This window comes from Pagrus pagrus, assembly GCF_965226575.1.
Source record: "Pagrus pagrus genome assembly, chromosome: 7".
NCBI classification, from domain to species: domain Eukaryota; kingdom Metazoa; phylum Chordata; class Actinopteri; order Spariformes; family Sparidae; genus Pagrus; species Pagrus pagrus.
The window spans coordinates 32,399,038-32,414,343 of record NC_140191.1 but is presented as its reverse complement, the minus strand read 5'-3'; the positions used below and the strand labels follow the sequence as shown (position 1 = coordinate 32,414,343).

General features: G+C 39.3%; 1 protein-coding gene across 1 annotated transcript in view; it reads right to left on the bottom strand.

Annotated features, from left to right (window-relative positions):
- Positions 1–15,306, bottom strand: part of ascc3 (activating signal cointegrator 1 complex subunit 3) — a 180,035-nt gene that overhangs the window by 68,318 nt on the left and 96,411 nt on the right. The window contains exons 11-13 of the mRNA XM_084356676.1: positions 12,515–12,679; positions 1,494–1,670; positions 535–606 (exon numbers count right to left, since the gene is read on the bottom strand). Of these exons, the coding sequence (XP_084212802.1) occupies positions 535–606; positions 1,494–1,670; positions 12,515–12,679 (414 nt within the window). The remainder of the gene's footprint in view (positions 1–534; positions 607–1,493; positions 1,671–12,514; positions 12,680–15,306) is intronic.

Genomic DNA, 15,306 nt, shown 5'->3' with positions numbered 1-15,306 from the left:
GGCTTTGTTCCAGGTTACATGTAAAGGACTGGAACATTCACTATGTGGGAGCTAAGGCGCTACTACTACAGAGCAAAGGCTACTGTTAGCAGCTTGTCATGCTCTTTATTTGAAGAGCTAACATGTCCATTCTTAATCCTGCACACAGAGCTCTGATTATCTCAGTTGCTCAGATTTCCAACCAGGAAAACAGCCATCAATGACGTCAACACTAGACTAGAATCCCTGGAAAACCGGTTTGGAAACCGGCTGCTGTTTGAACAACATGACAGACATAAGGATATACATAAGAATAATATATTGACTGGATGATATTGCTAGTTTAATTATGCACAATAAGTGGAAAACACTAAAACACTCAAATAAACATTTTTTTGGGGGCATACAATTTTGACTTACAGGTAGTGAATGTTCTTCTGAATGTATGTGTCTATAGATTGCATTCTTTGTTACATTCAATCACACAAAGATCTTTGCATACACTATGTAAACATGTGTATATTTTGAATATTTCAAACATGCAGAAGACCTTACCTGATGACCGGCTTTAACCTGCTCCAGAACTTTGTTGTAACAAACCTCCTCCATGTCATGAAGCTGCTGGATCTGAACAGGAAACATAATAATAATAAACAATTTAACTTCAGTAATTACTGTAAGTCCTGCAACTCCTGAATCTCAGGCACTTACAGTTGTGACCTACATACTGTCCAGACTCTGGTCTAACACAGGTTTGTGTACGACTAACTTCATATTTGGCCAGAGCTGCTACATGCCTTGCTTTGTGACAGAAGAGCCAAAATGTCTTTATGATATCAGTTTAATTACGGCTCCAACTTGGTCTATGAAGTGGCCATTCTACCATACTGTAATATCATACTGTGCATGTTACACTAATTATGGGCTCAATAATAATTTGTTTATATTTGGTTCTTCCCTATGTACCGAGTTAGCAAGTTTGAAAAAAAAGGGCCTTCTTTTGGACAAACTATATAATCGTGACACTGTTTATACATTACTTCAACATATCTTTGGCTTCCACTCAATTCATTGTCACTTACTGTTTTGAAGACGTCTGTAATACGCTAAAATCAGGAGCAGCTAGGCTCTTCAATGCCTGACAAGCAAGGACTTTTTGTACCATTGGAGTACTTCAAGCTTAAAATATCACCTCCTTTTACAGTTTAGAATGTCCATTTATTCATGAATTCACTCACTAACAAAATACATTTGCACTGAAATATTTTTGCGATTAATTCATCACAAAGCTTGTAATTAATTAGATTGATTTTTTTTAATCGCTTCACAGCCCTACTTGTGATGTGGATACGTTTTGTAAGAAGCAGCTCTTCAGTACAATCATCCCCCTTGTCGGAGTTGTTTCCCATAAAGAAGATTGTATTCATGTATCACCTTACAGAACTAAACTACCTCTTCATGTAAAACGTAAGATTCTATAAGTTAAAACATTCACATCATCTTGGTTTGTTTACCTTGTTGGTGGTTTTGATGCCAACAAAGGTCTGTCCGAGTGGCACCGGTCTGAAGCGACTGTCAAAGAAAAAGAGGCCAATATAGGGGTTGACATGGAGGAAGGCGACCACATCCAGATAGTTGGGCAGGGTGGCTGACAGTCCAAGGATCCTGATCATACTCTGGGTGGACTCCACCTAAACATCAGCCAAAAGCACAGTGTCACGGTTACACCAATCTTTATCCTATTCAATCATTCAGGCACAAGTCACAAGGCATAAGTCAGGAATCTGTTCTGAAATGACCTTGATGAAAAGCATTCATTATATGCATTAATAATAAACAATCATTATGACAGTGAATCATGGGAATTCCCAAAAATGTGAAACACTGAGCCAAACATGAATTAAAACAATTTGATCGTTTTGCAAATGAACTGTGTTTACGGATAACAACAGTTTGAAAGGATTTTGCCTTTTGAGCCACCGGGAACATTTCTGCAGGTAATGCACGTAATAAAGTGCTGAAGCAAAAAGAAGCACTGATGTTACTGTGAATGTGCATCAACAGAAGCTGAGAAAAGGCTGTAATAACATTTCTGTGGATGTTAGGGTGCAGAAGAAATTCAAACTTAAAAAACAGAGAAAGTGAGTAGATGGCTGTGGGGTGATGTTTTTACTCTAAGACACAAAGTAAATGATCTTGCTTATGTACTTGCTTATGTCTTTATTTTGTCTTTGAAACCCGGAGAAAATTCAATATGTTGTGTATCAAGGTGGGTGAGAGGAGAGAAAACTGGGGTGGGGGTGGGGGGTTGCCCTATCTGTGAGCCTCCTGCTGAATGTGACAGGGAAGATTGGTAAGGCCTTTAATGTGATGCAGTACCTGTCAAACCATCCCATCAAGATAAGACCTAACCAATCCCTGCCAGCGGACCGGGCCCGCACTACACATTCACTCCAGCGCTGCTGAACCTCCATACTGCAGATGTGCATCATGTTCACCTACAGAGAGTCAAAGAGTCTCCTGGGTTTTTCCTTTACTTTGCCTTTCACTTTATGCAACTATGTGTTTTACTGCTTTTTTGTACAAGAGATGAAGAATCCGTGTTTCACTTAAGTTTGTGGCATCATAAAATTTTATAACAACATAAGGTAAGTGTGATTAACAGCTCAATTTACAATTTCCCCAAGGAGAGTGAGCAATGAACTAAAAAAGTAAAATTAATAGGTCACAAAATTAGACAGTGTGATGATCTGTGAAGTCCTCTGTGGCTTTGCACTAAGATCCAGGTAGTTCACAAAGACACAGAGTACCAGTTATTGTCAGTAGATCTGCATGGACACCTAAACCCCTGGGCCTTTGAAACCCGTATAGCAGAACAGATACCAACACACAGGTGATATCAAGTTGCATAATGGGTAAAGCATAATCTTGACCCATACCAAGGACTTAAAGTCATTATATCTTTGTCTACGCTCCAAGTTTTTTTCATGCAAACATTACGGGAACGCAGGGATCCGCACTGCCCTGAAAATGCAGTGGGTGGGAACCTTTTGTTCAGAGAAACAATATGGACAAAGAATATGCTCTTAAATATCAAACCATGAAATAGAAGCTCTACAAAACAGCAACATTAAAGGCCTTTGTAATAAAGGTTAGAGGGACTTTATCTTGAATGCAGTGCATAATTGGGAGCAGTACACCTGGCCATGAAAATGTAGTCCAAACCAAAGCTCTTCCAAGCAAAACATCAAAGTGATAACTGGCTCGGTTCGAAAACATTTGCATAAAAAGGGGGACAAATATCATTTAGTTTATAGGGATTTCCATATTAATGTGTCTGAAGACATGAACTTAAGCACCTAGCGCATCAGAGGCAGCCGCCTTAATTCCTTCAGCGCAATCAATTACAGCAGTCTGTCAGGTGTGGCAATAATTGGACAGCGAGATGAAGGAGGTGGGGTAGGGTCTGCCAGGCGTTCTGCTGGCACCCAGCATCTTCTGTGGAGCACAGACTTTGAGCTGTTTACAAGTTCTCACACAAAGACACACATTAACATGTTGCTTCTGTGCCATTCACATTTACTATATGTGTAATTAGTGGCAAAAGAGTAGTCCTATATCTACTCAGTGACATAATCCTCTGTAGCCTGTGCAACAAAAACAGCATTAAAGGTTAAAATATTCTGTATGACTTATCTTTTCTTTGTACAAGCTTGTTATTCTTACAAGAGCAATTTAGTGCTCTTTTCTCCAGACTTCTTTTTACAGTCAATACTAACATGTCTACATGCTACGGCTACACATAAGAGTATGAGTGTGGTGATAGTCTGTTTATTTTCTTGTCAACTAATCTCACATGCAGAGCCTAACAAATAATGAATTGATCTCAAGTATTGTGTGTGCATCCAAAGCCCGATATATCTTTTTCCTTGGTCGACACACACACAAAGACACACACACACACACACAGAGTTTGTGAAAACAGCGCTATTTCCCTATTTCCTGTTTGAGTAACATTTGTTAAACACTACAGTGTACAAACAATACACTGTATATGCGAATATTTTTTGGGGGGGTATCATGTCTTTGGTAGTCAGCTTTGGGCTTGGAACTGAGAGCCACAGATAGGTTGCAGACATGTCTAAAGGGCTGTCCAAACCAAGAACGATCACTATAATGATCACTATAATGATAAAGATGTGAGCATGCACATTGATGAACGAATAATTTATATAGACACAAGCTACATGCTCCAGCTGCATCGGCAGCTTAGGAAAATGGATATTAAAGTGATAGTTAGGGTCTTTTGATGCGGGTTTGTATGAGGTACAAGAGCATTGTACTGCTAAAGAGGACCAACATCAAGACGTATTTTATCCACCTAAAAGAGGGCACACCTAAAAATATATCTGTTTAAGTGATCGCTATATTTTGAACATTTTTGGCACTTTACATTGCTGTCAGACAGCCTTTTTCTGTGGCACTACATTTCCTCAACAGTACAACATCTGTATTCCTACGCACAAGCTCAGCAGTGCCTGCTGCGCACTGTACCTGTATCAGCTGTTTTGGTCGGGCTTTAAGCAGCAGAAAAAAAATGTTGCAAAACAATGTTTGGTAACATTTTATTAGTCAAGTCAAAAAATGTCCATGCTATTCCCAGGTGTTAATCTTGTTATATTGAACTGTCCTTTGGCCGCTGTGGCACACAAATTTCCCCATTTGTGGGACTAATAAAGGAATTCTGATTATGATTCTGATAATCTGTCTACAGTCTAAGTTTCTGACGGATTCAAATTTTCTATGCTCTACATGGAACCTTACCTTTAAGAAAGTTTTTGCAACAATGAGTGCTAAATGACAGTTCTTTCCAAGAGACAAACCATATTACTTTGATAATAATGTGTGACCAGTTTGCAGGTTTCCAGAAGCCAGACACTTTTCAACAGACTTCTGTGGATGAAAAGGATTAAACAGACAAAATGTTTTGTCTACTATATGATTTTTCATGCAGTGCAGAGGATCATTATTCAGAACCCCTGGCAACATTTTGCTACTCCTCACACCTCTGCAGTGTGTTTGCTGTCATCATCCATATGTGCCAAAGATCAAGGCAACAGTGAAAGTGAAAGCACAAATCTACCTGTATACATCGCCACGCTGAGAGGAGGACTGGTTACTTCTATTTCTGAGCTACCCCCACACAGACAACACAGATCTACCGTTAAATGGCATAAAGTAAAAACAATTGGAGCAGAGCAGTGGAGATGATGGTCTGAATACTCTGGTGGTGCATGACTGATGCGATGGGACACTGTTTGAGGTTCAGGAACTAAATCAGATGTGCACTAGGAGGAGTAGACACTAACTCTTAACACTTCTCTTGTTTCCCTGCCATCCCACACATATGGAGGTAAAACTTGTTTCTCTTTCCCATCATTGAGCCAACGCGCTACTCCTGAGGGAGCCATGACTGTCCCCTTCTAATGTCACGTTTTATTGCCGGTAAAACTCATCTTTCTTTCAGACAACAATCTAGTTGACTGTGAGAAATCAGTCATTCAACGGGGAACTACACCAAGTTTGTGTGTCCAAGTTAATTTGGTTAAAAAACTTCTCACCTTGTGAAAACAGACTTGACAAGCCTCCTTCAGAAAGTGTTCTATAATTCTGAAGGAGGTTTGTCAAGTCTGAGAAAATAACCCTGATGACGCCATTGTGATGTCACCAGGTTAAGTCCAGTTGTACAGCTGTGTTCCACGCACTGACAGCATGTGCAGTCTGCTGGCACACAGATAGACAGTCAAGAGGCTTCAGACTTGTGCACTGCAGCACAACCTCTGGAGGTGTTAAGGTGCACAAAGCGCCCAGTCAGCCCTTCTTCAGTAATATCAGCTAAACCTGCAGATAAATGGGCTGTGAACCGAGTAAACAGCGGTCACATGTACGGACCAGTTTTCAATTACCTTGCGGTTAACCCTGCCAAGAGGTCTCCGTCGCTGCACAGCACAGCAGCTCATTCCTGCCTCTCTGTTTCACTGTGCTCTCCTCACTCTGCGGGTCTCAGTCCTTCAGAAATACAACTAGTATCCAGGTGTTTTCAGCACTTCTCATAATGATGAGCTCTTGAGTTGGTCAGTCATACTCCAGTCACACTGAGTGGGGCATTTCTACAAAGGCTTTACTTTATTTTTACACACCTGTAGGTATGCAATCCTTATTCTATCTATAATATGGCAACCAATATCTATATATAAACTTTAATCAGTTTCTTCTCTTCCCTCCTTTATTTTTTCTTATTTTCCTTTTCGTTTTACATCGTTTCATCTTTTTTTTCTGTGTTCACGTTCTTTCATCTCATCCTTTAGAGTGAAACAGTTTGATGATGAGATATGAGATGATTGGATGGGATGTAATATGAACTCTTAGAGCTGCTATATAAAGCCATAATTGTACATAAGAGTCATACATAGGGACGGTTGCTCTTACATTGTTGCGAATGTGAATGACATTTCATGGAATTCCTCCTCATCTTTACTGTTCTTTTGTATATTTCCGACTCAGAGTGTGGAGGCACATTGATGTGTTTTGGCATACACAGAAATATAGTCTTAATCTCACAAAGAAACACTTAGCACACATTCCTTGATGTTAAGAGCAACAGATCTAAAGGCCCTCATGAACTGGATACTGTGAGTCATATCACTCAGTGTCAAGGCCAGTCAAAATGGACATGTATTTATGGAAATATTTTCAGAATGAAAATCTAATTCCCAGAGCATGATGCCGGTATGAGTCAGCGGTGGTTTTTTCCTTTACAACTTCTTTACATTCATTAATTTCCTTCACAGACTAACACATGACAGCAACTCATCAGGATGGGATATGGGATGCGACAGCTCCTTCTCTCCATCTTCCTGAATTCACATAATCACTCTGAAATTTGAAATGCCCTGACTAATGCTTAGCTGTTGCTCCACCAGTGACAAATGATCACATATGAAAAAACAACCTGGCAATACTAATTGACTTACAGTCCACTCTTTTTTTAACCAACACATTTCAGTTCATTCAAGTGTCACCTCTGATGACAACACACAACACCCCCCAGTCTAAAGAGCCCTTTAAAGAAAGGATTAACTCTCTTCACTGAGAAAAGAATAGGAATAATACCAATAAGGTATAGCCAGGAGCCCTCTTCACCACTTGACCCCCACGAGGGAGGGTATCCCCGCCTGGACCTCAGCTGCATTCTGGCAACAAGAGCATGCATGGTGCACACGAGGCCTGCTGCATGAAAAATGAAAAAACTAAAGACTGCCTGCACAACTTTTCAAAGTGTGCATGAAACAGAGAGAAAGAGAGACTGATACAGGACCTCACGCCGGAGAAGGCCAACTGGAGGATAGCGACAACGCCTCCTCCCTCTTCATCCTCATCAGACGTAATGTCTCCTCCTTCTCCTGCAGCCTCGTCAGGTATACCAAACTTTCCAAGGGTTGAACATTATAGTTAATGGTTTACAGGTTAAACGAGTGTAGGCTAGGATAAGAAAACAGTCCAAACTTAGATTTCCTGGTTTCTTTTCGGTTACTCAGTAATCTCAGCTTTGAACAATGCAAGCGCAGTCTGTTTTAATGTTCCTCCATTCACATTCTATTGTGTTGCTGAACACAGCTCCTTAGTTGGTTCAACCCCCTACCTAGTAGTCTAGTTTCTGTTTTGCTGTTGTCATATCTTTGTCTTTAGATTAGCAAATAAATGTTTGACTGTAAAGTCATTGTTTCCGATTTTGCTAATGCTTTACTTAAATTACAATTAATTTTTTCCCCTGAATTAATATGTGTAAAAAAAGACCCACTCTTACTTGATCAGCAAGAGGTTTCACTGAGTTATTGTTTATTGTCTATTTTCAAGATAAAACACCCTGTGCAGACTTGGGATCTACAGCAAAACAAAGTCGGATAGAATAACAATAAACACAATTAAAACAGTCAAACCACCAAACAATTTAACTACGTAGCCTACTCACCCACGGTAATAGCACAAAAGTCAACAACATCAGGCAGGCATGACGCTTTGCTTCTGAAACGCTACCAGTAGGATATGAATTCATGTGGAGTACAGAACAAAACAGCATCACACACGCCAGGTAACAGAGACGTGCACATTGGAATCAAGGGTTTTGGAATATAGTGGAAAAACTACAAAACTCTCCTCAATTACATTTTTGATTTTTTGCATTTTGTTTTGAAATATCTAATCATTTGACCTGTTTGGGCCAAAAACACTTATTCCATGGGAGAAATTTGAAGGGAAAATATCCCTTTGATGGAACTGTTAACATTTACTTAAATATAAAACATGACAAGCAGATACTGCTGTTTTATAAGTTGTTTTATTTTAAAACCACTGGTTTGTTCTTGAACAATACAATGTATTTTACATGTTAATCATGTAAAACATGGTACCTGCAGCTGTACAATCAATTTACTGGAGTAAAAAATACTATATTTCCGTTCAAAATGTAGTTACTGAGAGTAAGAGAATATGGAAATACCCAAAGTATGATTACAAATTCTACTTGAGTACACTGTTTTATTCCAAAGACGTCATCAGCATCAACATATTTCCACCAGGTGGTAATATGAGCATATGTTATAATGACATGTTATTGAGACTTGACGCACACTAACACATATAATCGCAGGAACAAATACAACCAAACATTTTAATTAACAGGACGTGTATATCTAAACATCACTCCCTAGTTTAACTAACTGCTCACTCTCCCCTGCCTCCTTAAACTCACTCACACACACATGCTGTGAGTCTCTCTGTACTCTGACTACCCTGTCTCTTCTCTCCCTTTGTGTCTCATTTGTAGCTTTCACATGAGTGTTTAACAGAAGCTATAGGGAGATGTTGTGCATAATGTGGGTAGATGTGGAAAATGACTGGTGCGTGACGTGCACTGCCGCAATACAGAGATGATAAGGAGAGGTACAGCACTGTCTGTGAGCCTTTTTCTGTTTGTTTGTTGTGCTTGAAATTTTATTTGTCACATAGAACGTGAATAAAAGTGCAACTTGGCAGAAATCTTCTGGATGGATTAAAGAAGCATTTTCAGTCCAAGTTAAATGATTATTAACCTCAAACCTTCTGTGTACTAATAAAAATGTATCTGCATCTGTTTTTGAAAGCTGTCAACTTCCTAAAAGTTAAAGTTATTCCATTTTACACTATGCTTCAAGGGGCTTTCAGCGTCTTATAGTGTGGGACCCTTTTAGATAGGATGAGAGATCAAGGCAACTGCAGCATAGTACTACATCATGTTCCCATGGTAAAACCCATTTATCTGTGGGCTACGACATGAGCACATATTTTTAAGCCTGTATTTGTTTACATTTTGGTCAATGAGTGTCATTAAAAGTATGCCAAATTAGCTATTGGCAGTCATTGTTTTTCAGTGAACACCTGGGTGTACACAGTGCGTTCACATCGGAGTATCATTGTTTCTGACATTACAGCAGCCGGGGCTAAGTCTTATTAAGTACCTTATCTGCAGCGATGAGCTGTGTGTCACAGGTGCTGCTGCTGCTGCTGAAACTGCTAACGATGTTGGTGAGCAGGTTACAATTACTAACTTCATAGTGTTCTCAGAGCACTGGCATGCAACTGTCACTTTTAGCTCAACTGTATAACTCATACCTCTCCTTCCACAACCTCCCAATCAAGGCAACCGATAACCCATATTTGGAACCCACATTAATTTTCGGTAAAAATTTAAATCTTCAAGATTTTAGAACAACCAGTGATGGAATGAACCTTAGACCTATTTACTGTAATAATGTTCTTAACTACAATTTTGAAGGAACTTTGCTTGAGTTTTTCCTTTTTCTGCTACTATATACTTCCTCCCCGCTACATTTATTTGATACATTTAGTTACTTTGCAGATTCATTATTTTATTGTTTATAAGCTATTAATTGTGATGCGTTTCCAATCAGACAGTGTTGTAGGCCGGACTTTGTGTGAGAGGATGCTGCATCAGAGCCAAAGTAGCACATTTTTACATTAGTTTATTTAATCAGCAATCTGAGAGAAAAATCACAGATACCAGTGATTGGAAAAATGCTCAATACCAGCCCAATAATGGGCCAGGCCAATAATCGGTCTACCCCTAAAATCAACCAACCAACAAACCAACTGACCCAAGAGAAGGTGTCAGACAGTGTTTCCCACACATAGACTTTACACTCCTCAAAATTAGTTAGGGAAAATTAGTTAGTTATGGAGATATGGCTGCATATGTTTTGGCCAACAGTATAATTCTTGCTTCAGTTTGTGTATGTATGTACCCTATGTATCTGAGTTATGAAAAATAGTTTTGTTTGTTGCGGGACCGCTTCAGCTCAGTTGTGGGGCTATAACTCGAATGAGGGGCAAGACTCAAACCTCACACAAATATAGTGGACGTTGTTATTGAGCAAGAATGTTTGATTTGGGGCTATAAAAGGCACTGGATAACGAGTGAGTGCCCATTGTGGCCATTTGAAATAGTCATGGTCAAGCAACGCTAGCTGACTAAGCAGGTGCACCACCTGACTTTGGCAGGGAGTAGGCAAATTGATGTAGATAATGAACTCCAAATGTCTCAGAGTGTCATTAGACTGGTCTCTCGACATCGGACCAGTATCTGAGGATCTACGGCTTACGCCACCGGGGTGCCACTGCAACCCAACTCCCGTGACGTCTTAGGGCTGTCAGATGAACCGATGTGTCTGATCAGGTCATACTGAATAGGCTTCACCATTATGGACTGAGCGCCAGACAACCGTTGTGTGTTCAAACCATTCTTTATTAATTAAAATCATTAAGAACTAAATATTAGAACAGTTTAATGATGACCTACATTTCAGCTGCACATTTGACAATTTAAATCTGGCCTCTGTGCTCACCACTGCGCTGAGAGGGTTAGTTAAGGTTGTAAATGACCTGAGAATGACATGGCAAGACAAGAAAATCTCAATAAGAACACTTTTAGACGTAAGCTTTGCTTTTGATACAGTTCTTAATGACATTCTCATTACCGGGCTACAGAAGTGTGTTGGCCTCTCCGGCTCAGTTTTAGATTAGGTTGAGGACTTATCTGTCTGGCAGAGACTAAGTGAGTACACCTCAGCAAATACTGGCATAATGCGTGGGGTCCCTCAAGGCTCCATTCTGGGACCTTTGTTGTTCGGTCTAATGTTGTGAAAATATTGATATCTTTTTTTAAACGATTTTGGATATTTGAAACGATTTTCTGTCTTCCCACTGACAGCGAGTTGACGCACACACATGCTCACACACACACACACACACACACACACACACACACACACACACACACACACACACACACACACACACACAGTGTGCACATAGAACCCCCTTGTTCACTTGCTCAAAGTATCTTATCATCACTCATTTTATTTGATCTGTTTAGTTGTTATGTTAGCTCATGATAGATGGCAAGTGAGAAGCCTATGAGATTTTGGTAGACAAAGAAAACAGCAGGAGAGATGTTACTTCATATTTGAGGCATAAACAAGGAAAAGTAAAGGTTACAAGCATGCCCTGCTCAAGCAATGCTACAGAGCAGTGCAGAGCGGAAGGTGCCAATACAACAAGTTTAGCAAAGCACCTGAAGGACCGTAGAGTTTCAGTCAATAGCAAAATACTTTGACTATGGTCAGCAGTAAATTAACTTTAAGGGTGTTGTTAAGACAGTACTATTCACTAACTTAGAAATTCCAGCATCATAACAACACTAATGAGTACAAAGAACTACAGGCAGGTGGCATATAGTGTCTATGGTCTTCACCTGGATTAGTCAACCAGAGGATCTGAGGGCATCACACTCTTTAAACACCTTTAGAAGAAATCTTAAGTCATGCTGTTTCAGCATATTTACCTACCCTCTTCTTCTACTGTGCTACACTGGTCTCTCTGTCCATCATGTCTCTAATTTCCTGTACAATTATTATTACTGCATGGTTGTATTTTAACCGAATTGTTAAGCACCTTATAGTGCAATTTTGCATTATATGAATAAAAGTATAATATAAATAAAATTTGATTGACTGATGGATGGATTATTAACGGTGCTGAAACCTGGGTATTGTATGTACCAGTATCAAAAAGCATTTAAACATTACCCAACCCTGAGTGCTAATTTCATCACATTCAGCTCCACTGGGATTGCGGTCAGTGTGATTATTCAGTTTCTTTGAATAAACATGTCTCAGGCTAACCAATTAAAGAACTGTATCTCATTTGTTTAATCTTTACACAAGCAAGAATGTATAAACGGGAATACATGAATGATTGTAATGTTGTCATTTTAATAGACACAATGAACCAAGTAGAACTGACAAAGGCACTTTAGGTAGAAAAGACTGAATTAACATTTTATAAAAAAACAAAAAAAAACAAGCTGAGGTGAGTAACGAAGGAAGACATTCAGAAGCTGAGAGGAAGTATGACTAACCTGTCTGATGGTCCTGGCAACCAGGCTCTCCAGCACTGGTCCTCTGTCTTCATGGAGAAGGTGAACTTCATCCAAGATTAGGAGACGCACAATCTGGGACAGAGCCACATCTCCCACACTCTTCCTGGTAACAACATCCCACTTCTCTGGAGTCGTCACCAACATCTGGAAACAAACATCAAGATGTTGGGAACACTAATTCAATACAATTCACAATAGAATATAAGCTATTAAATAAAAGTACAGACAACGCACAACAACAACAAAACACATTTAAAAAAAAATAATTCTTCAAGACACTATTGCCTTCTGATAAAAAGATTAATCTAATCATGCTGGTAAAAGTCAGCGACAAAACAACAGTGACAGTGTTCCTAAAAGGGTAACTCCACCGATTTCACACATTAAAGTGTGTGTACAGGTCTTGTCAAGTACTACTACATGTGTGTAAAAGGTGGTATTAAGCTTTAGTGGCTCCAGAGGAAGCTGCATGTAATCTGATAAACTGAGTTACACATTTTTTGATGACACTCAGTGGCTACGTTGCATTGTGCGTGATGTGGGCACCAGGTTGAAAACGAAGAAAGCCTTTTAGAATCTGTCCAGGATGAGTCCAACAGTGTTATAGGAGTGCAATTTTAGACCAGTGGACTGCTTTTCACAACTTGGCGCCTACATTACCCACAGCGCAACTCACTGGAGGCAATTTATCAGATTACATCCAGCTTCCTCTGGAGCCACAGAAGGCTTCATACTACTTTTTTCACATATGCAGTAGTATTCCCCAAGACCTGTAAATACTCTTTAAAGAGGTCAGATCATGCTTTTTGGGTTTTTGCCTTTCCTTCATTGTGTTATGTAGCATTTTTGTGAATGTAAAAGGAGTCGAGCCTTTACCTCCGTAACTAATGTTCGTCACTATGTAACAGATGTTATATACGTAAATATATATATTTTTAATATATTTATCATAAAATATATACACTCCAGTTGGCTACATCCTGCCCGTTAACTTGTGTGCCTGTGCATCTCTCACCAAAGATTGAACAAAGGCAAGATGCCTCACTCTGTGGCTAAATCAGAGCATTCATGTGTTTTTTGAAAATTAAAGTATGTAAACCTGTTCTAGCAAATAACCTCCAAATAAAAGTATGAACCTGAAAATTAGCATAATATGACTTCTTGAATGTGAAAAATTGGTGGAGTTACACTTCCCAATTCATTTTGGTAAGCTAATGCTAATGTGTCAAGTTTGTACACAAACAACTCAGTGCTTTCTGTGATTTCATACCAAGGCACAACCGCTTTGGCAAGTGTTGACTCTTTAACAACACCACAAATCTTTCACTACTGTACTGTATGTCTGGATTTAAACAAATTGTATAAAACACAATCAATTACGTTAAACAAAATATACAGAATATAAGGCAGGATTAACGGGATGCTCCACCAATTTTTAAACACTGAAGTTTGTTTTACTCATTATGAGGAGTGCTACTCGCCCTCCGAAAACCACTGTATTGCGTCTTTTGTCTAGAGGAGCTTTGTCAAATCATCCATCATCTCAGCTTGGTTTGGAGTCCAAGAGGAGTCCTGCGTTGCAAACTGTTAAGGCTGGAGTTTGAGAGATGTGGCCATTTATTAGACAGAGTGGGTCTAATGAAAAAGAAAACACATCAATGCACCTTGATAATGTCCCAGTCACATGGCTGTCATTTGTCCTATTGATTGGTTGCTAAATGTCAAGAAGGCGAATCTCATCTAATATGAGCCTGACAGAGAGCAAAACAAAAAAAAAGGAGGAAGGAAACACCCACCCAAGACATTTCTTGTTCTGAGGAGTGGACAGTAAATGATAAGCCCGCTCCTGAACTTTATTGTTCTAGTTTCTTTCTGCGTCTGATGTTAACTGAATGGAACGAACTGAAGCCAATGCCACGCTGTGAGCCATCTGCGCACAGGTTGTAGTTTGATTTGTCTAATTCTGTCTGTTGAGGCCTCATATTAACTTCAAGTGAAGTTAAGAATGCAGCTTTTACACTGAAATTGTTTGAGGAGGGGATTTCTTTGCGATCGGTATGGGCGAGAAAGACTTGCAAAATAAAACAGTTTTCAGTTTACTCATTTAAAAAAAAAAAAAAAAAAAGGGCTTGACAAGAGACCCTATCCTTTAAATCAATCTAGGGGCTAAAACCTTAACATATCGTGGCCTCACTTGCTCAGGCTTTGACCCTTTTTTATTATCCGTTTAAGTAAGTCCAACATAAAATTCCCTCAATACACTTTTAAAGGTTGGTCAAAAATAGATTAGCACGAGTCAAACTGCTGTTTGCATTATGTTGCCAGAATCTATGTATACAGTTTTGCAAATCTCTATGGATTTACCAAGAATATTGAGATTATTTTGGAGATTACTGCTGAGACAAATTTTCTCCACAATTTTCTACTCATTTAACTGAATGACACATATTGTAAAACCCAGAGCAACACAACGAACATCCCTGCAGAATACTTTGTCAGATTCAAGGCCCATTAATGCCCAATTGCCCGTAACTCTGCTCATTACAATGCAGATAGAAGCACCTAAATCATAACACCACAATGTAACAGACGTACAACATTACTCACATTTTGTGCACTAAGTTAGATTCCTTTTTACAGTCTACAGTCTGTTTACCGCATGTATGTCAATGTCCGTCTATGATCCACTACATCCACAAGTTAGGAAAAATTGTCATATTTGGGTAATACGATACATCAGCATAAATTCTATTCATCTTAGCATTCCTTTA